Source organism: Triticum aestivum, chromosome 2B (assembly GCF_018294505.1).
Source record: "Triticum aestivum cultivar Chinese Spring chromosome 2B, IWGSC CS RefSeq v2.1, whole genome shotgun sequence".
NCBI classification, from domain to species: domain Eukaryota; kingdom Viridiplantae; phylum Streptophyta; class Magnoliopsida; order Poales; family Poaceae; genus Triticum; species Triticum aestivum.
In genome coordinates this window covers 695,664,631-695,669,929 of record NC_057798.1, presented here as the reverse complement: position 1 = coordinate 695,669,929, position 5,299 = coordinate 695,664,631, and the positions used below count along the sequence as shown (strand labels likewise).

Genomic DNA, 5,299 nt, shown 5'->3' with positions numbered 1-5,299 from the left:
AGCTAGAATAAGGTTAGTGATAGCTTAGCTAAGTTTGCTCATTTAGAGGGTAGAACCATGACTTGGATTTGGGGCGTGGATTCTCTACCTTGCTGTGGTGAAGGCACCGGTGACTTTGCCACATGATCAAGAATGGAAGGCTGAGATCACTGCAAGTACTGTCCCGAGACTGTTCACATGAAATCATTGTTTGTTTGTACTGTAGCAAGTACTGTTGGGGACCCCTTGTAGCATCCAATCTGGGACATTGGTTACCAATCCGACGGGTGAAACTGATCAAAGGTAGAGGTTACTGTTCACATCTGCCTTTGCCACACCAAGCCAGAGAATCCACAGCCTTGGATTCAAGTTGAGTAATACTCCCTCCGTTTCTAAATACTTGTCTTTCTAGAGATTTCAACAAGTGACTACATATGGCGCAAAATGAGTGAATCTACACTTTAAAATATGTCTACATACATCCGTATGTTGAGTCCATTTGAAATGCCTAGAAAGACAAATATTTGGGAACGGAGGGAGTACAATATTTCACCCGGAAGAAAAAACCAAACAGGGAAAAAAGGAAAAGGTATATATAGAGAGAAAAAAAGACACAGTGTGTCCCATCAAGCTGACGAGCGACAAGGCGTGTTATTCAAGCAGAGTAATTCATAAAGCGGCACAATTATTAATCAGTCGCGCCCACCATGCCCATGAACTCCTCGTCGGCGAGGAGCCTGGGAAACGCCTCCGGTGACAGACAAACCTCCAGGGCAATGCTCCCTCCGCCGCCTCTGCCCTCGTACACGGTCACCTTTCCATCCACCTTGTTCCCCGAGCCGCTGCGCACGGCCACGGGGCTGCCCCACCCGAAGTCGTTGCCGTACACGTCGAACCGCGGCGAGCTCCCTGTCGCCACCGTTGTGTGCGGGTGCGGGGCAGTCACGACCTCCGACATGCGCAGGAAGCCTGGGTTCCGGGGCCAGCACGCGAGCCTGTCCCTCGCACTGCCCTCGTCGAACGACGCCACGGCCCTGTTAAGTAGCCACGCCGCCCAGCCCAGCCCCCTCTCGAGGATCTCGCCGGCGGTGGAAATCGCCGTGGCGTGCTCCACCGCATTGCCCGCGTAGGACGCCGGTATGCCGTCCACGCGGCCGCGGCATCCGGCGAGGAGATGGTACGCTGTCTTCTGGTCCGGCGCGAGCCTCCTGGCCCGGCACACCGCACGCCACAGGTGCGCGAGCAGGGCCTGCAGCGAGGAGATGGCGTTGCCCGTGACTGCCGTACCTGTCATCTCGGCGTTCGCCTTTGCCTTGAGCTTCCTCACGCTCTCCGCCGAGAAATGGAGAAAGCATTCCTCCACCGGCGGGTACGTATCTACACGCTGGCCGACGATGTCCTCGAGCTTGCCGAAGGGCAGAGGGATCGGGACGGGGCAGCCGTCCAGGAACCACCTCCGGTGCACCGGCAACGGCGTGGAGATCTCGCAGCCAACGTCGCCGTCGTTCAGGCGACTGATCTCCGACCAGGTGTTGAAGAAGTGCCAGAAGGTCGTCCCGTCGGCGACGCCGTGGTTGGCCGACATGGCGACGAATACACCGTCGTTGAGCTCGGTGACCTGCGCGGCCAGGACCGGACGAGAGTCCGCGATGGCGTCCACGCCGAGCAGCCTGTCGAGAGGGAAGAAGGACCAGACCACCCTCGGGATGCAGAGCGGGACGGTGATGTCCGCGACGGCGACGCCGGGCGCCACGGCGTGGACGAACTCGGCGCCCTCGCCGCTGCAGCGGAGCGAGATGGCCATGCTCTCGCCCTCCGCGTCGTCTTTGCTCCCCGGCGCGACGGCGAGGCGGCCGGCGTAGGGGTAGAAGCGCCCCAGAGCGCGCGCGAAGGACAACTCGAGCCGTTCGACCATGGCGGCGGCATCGTGTCCCCGTCCTCCGGTGGCTGGAGGCTTGGGCAGGAGGATGCCCTTCTGGATGTTGTCCACGGCGATTAACCGGAGATCCCATGGCGTCAGGTGGATGGTCTCCGGCGGCCCCGAGGTGATTGGTTCCGGCCGGACCATGCGCCGGGACACGATCCTTACGGCGCCCATCGATCTTGCTTCGGTTTAGTCTGGTAGTGCGTAGTGATCGAGCAATGATGTGCTGCGCTGCATGCCAGCGTCTGCATTTCGTCTGTTAGTGCTAGCTCCGTATGATATCTTGCTTCAGATTATTCTATTACTGCGTAGTGATGGAGCTGTCAGATTCATTTCAATATCTTATCACCCGCGCAGGCAGCCTGAGAAAGGCTCGAGCCTAGCCTGATTTTGAAAAAAAAATCAATAAAATATCAAAAAGCATCTTAGATTTAGAAGAAAACAGAGACATCTTAGATCATATTAGCATCGAGAAAAACAAAGGCCAGTACAATGAATAGATAATTAGATGTAGAACAACTAGTAAAAAGTAAATTACATTAAAATGCATCTTAGATCTTATTAATAGTAAGAAAAATAAAAGTCAGTATAATAGACAGATAACTGGACACAGCACAACTAGTAAAAATTAAAATTATGCTCAGAATTATATTAGCTTCTTCTATCTCCGATTGTACGTCGTCCGTCGAAGATTGGAAATTGCTCTAAACCAACAGTAAAAGAAAGAGACACCTGTAAAGTACCGGTCTTTGAAGACAAAAATAATCACTTGCCCCTTGAGACGAGATCTATTAAATCGCTAAAGTGGCATCAGTTGCAGCATCGCCCCACGCAATATGAGGTTGCAATCCATCAGGCTACTCATAGTGAGGAGTATCATATACTAGTATCACGCACATGATACTAGTATATGATACTACCTTCATAGTGCATAGTGTTAAACGTATATTGTACAGGCTGATTTGGCGTGACCTTGTGGTCCACGGCATAGTTAGTTAGGAGGTTTAAGTTTCATGTTTATCTCTCTCTTATCTCCTAAACCCTCCTGTAATATCTCTGATGGTTAGCATCGACGCTGCCTCCTCCTGTACCGAACCCCCTCGATCAATATATACTCTGCGGGTCTCCATGTATGGAGATTGAGACGCTTCCATAATCTTCCACATGGTATACAGAGCAGGCCTCTTCCACGACATCTAGCTCATCCTCTTCCATCCGTTTCTTCCCCAGAACCACCACGCCGCACCCATGTCCACCTCCTCCGTTGTTCCCTCCTCTGGCCTCAACTACAACACCTCAGAACCTCTCAGCCGGACGAACTATGTCCTCTGGCGAGCCCAAGCACGATCCCAGATACTGGGCGCTGGCTTGTTTGGCTACATAGATCGGACTATCGAGGAGCCTCCAAAAACAATCATCAGCAAAGATAAAGATGGCAAAGATCAGGTAGTTTCCAACCCTGCTCACAACCCTTGGCTCGTCCAAGATCAGCAAATCGTAGCATACCTTCTCCGCAACCTGTCCAAAGAGGTGCTTGTTCAAGTAGCCTCGCTTGAATCATCACATGCGATTTGGACCGCGCTAGCAAACATGTTTTCTGCAGTCTCTCTGTCTCGTGTCAATAACATCAGATCGGCCCTCACGAACGCCCAGAAGGGGTCACAGTCGGCCTCCACCATCTTCGGGAAGATGCGTGCCCTCTCCGACGAGCTTGCGGCGGCAGGCAAACCGATCGGGGAGGACGAGCTCATCTCCTTCATGGTCGCCGGGCTTGATATGGAGTATCAGCCCATCATCTCTGCACTCGACGTCCGCACCGAGCCCATCATCGTCGACGCACTCTTCTCGATGGTGGCCAACTTCGATCAACATGCTGAGATGTTCAGCAGCGCTGGTGGCTTCAAGTCATCCGCGAACGCCGCTTCTAGGGGGCGATCGAGTGGCGGCCGAGGCGGCTACCGCAACCAGAAGCAAGGTGGTCGCGGCGGCGGCTACGCTGGTGGTGGTGGCCAAAACCCTAGCAGCGGTTATCCTGGCACGGGTAGCGGCGGCTACCACCAAGGCGGCGGTGGCTACAACAACCACGGCGGCGGCGGCTACAGCACCCATGGCAACGGCGGCAGCCAAAGCAGCGGCCACCGTGGCGGCGGCGGCGGGGGCTAATACAACAACAATGGCCCTCCACGCCACTACTACAACAACAACCAAGGGGGCCGTTTCGTCGGGTATGAGGAGTATGAAAACAAATGCCAGATCTGCAAGAAAACTAACCACATTGCCAAAGAATGTAAGTGGCGTTATGCAGAGGATAATTCCAGGAAAAGGCGTGTTGCAGCTGCGGCAGATGCCTCATATGGAGTTGACTCCAACTGGTATCTTGACTCCGGTTCAAATGAGAACATCACCTCTGAACTAGAGAAGATGACCATGCACGAGAAGTATCACGGCCAAGATCAAGTTCACACCGCTGAAAACGGTCCAGGTATGATGATTAGTCATGTTGGAGAGTCTATTATTCAAACCCCACACCGTGATATTCTTGTAGATGATGTACTTCACATTCCTAATGCATCCAAAAATCTTTTGTCTGTACATCGCATTACTCTTGATAACGGTGTTTTCATTGAATTTCATCCCTTCTTCTTTTTGATCAAGGATCAGGTCACGAGGAGGGTGCTTTATCGCGGTAGATGTGTGCAAGGCCTCTACCCACTGATCCCCAAAATTTCCAAGTCAAATAAGCAAGCCTATGGAGTCTTCAAAGTGTCTTCAGAACGATGGCATAATCGTTTAGGCCACCCATCTTTTTCAATTGTTTATCAGATTCTTAGCAAAAATAAGCTCGCTTTTGTTGATGAGCATGATCGTGAAATGATTTGTGACTCTTGCCAGAGAGCAAAGAGTCATCAGTTACCATACCCTATATCCACAAGTGTGTCCACAAAACCTTTGCAACTTGTGTTTTCCGATGTTTGGGGACCGGCTCCCTCCTCTGTTGGTCGCCATACCTATTACGTGAGCTTCATTGATGATTGCAGCAAGTATACCTGGATATACCTTCTTAAAAAACGCTTCGATGTTTTTCAAGTTTTCCTTAACTTTCAAGCATTGGTAGAACGACAGTTTGACTGCAAAATACTTGCTATGTAGTCAGACTGGGGAGGTGAGTACGAAAAACTCAACTCTTTCTGCCAACGAATAGGAATCTCACATCATGTCTCTTGTCCTCATGCTCACCAACAAAACGGTTCAGCAGAACGCAAGCACAGGCACATTGTTGATGTTGGCCTCTCCCTTCTTGCCGTCGCGTCCATGCCACTAAAGTTTTGGGATGAGGCTTTTCTCACAGCAGTACACCTCATAAATATTTTGACAAGCCGTGTCATCAATCACGAA

The 5,299-nt window shown here is 52.0% G+C and overlaps 1 protein-coding gene across 1 annotated transcript; it reads right to left on the bottom strand.

Moving 5' to 3' along the window:
- Positions 1–552: 552 nt before the first annotated feature.
- Positions 553–2,303, bottom strand: LOC123046774 (uncharacterized acetyltransferase At3g50280-like). The gene has a single exon (XM_044470202.1). The coding sequence runs from the start codon at positions 2,075–2,077 to the stop codon at positions 668–670; it is 1,410 nt and encodes a 469-aa protein (XP_044326137.1). The 5' UTR covers positions 2,078–2,303; the 3' UTR covers positions 553–667.
- Positions 2,304–5,299: the final 2,996 nt, after the last annotated feature.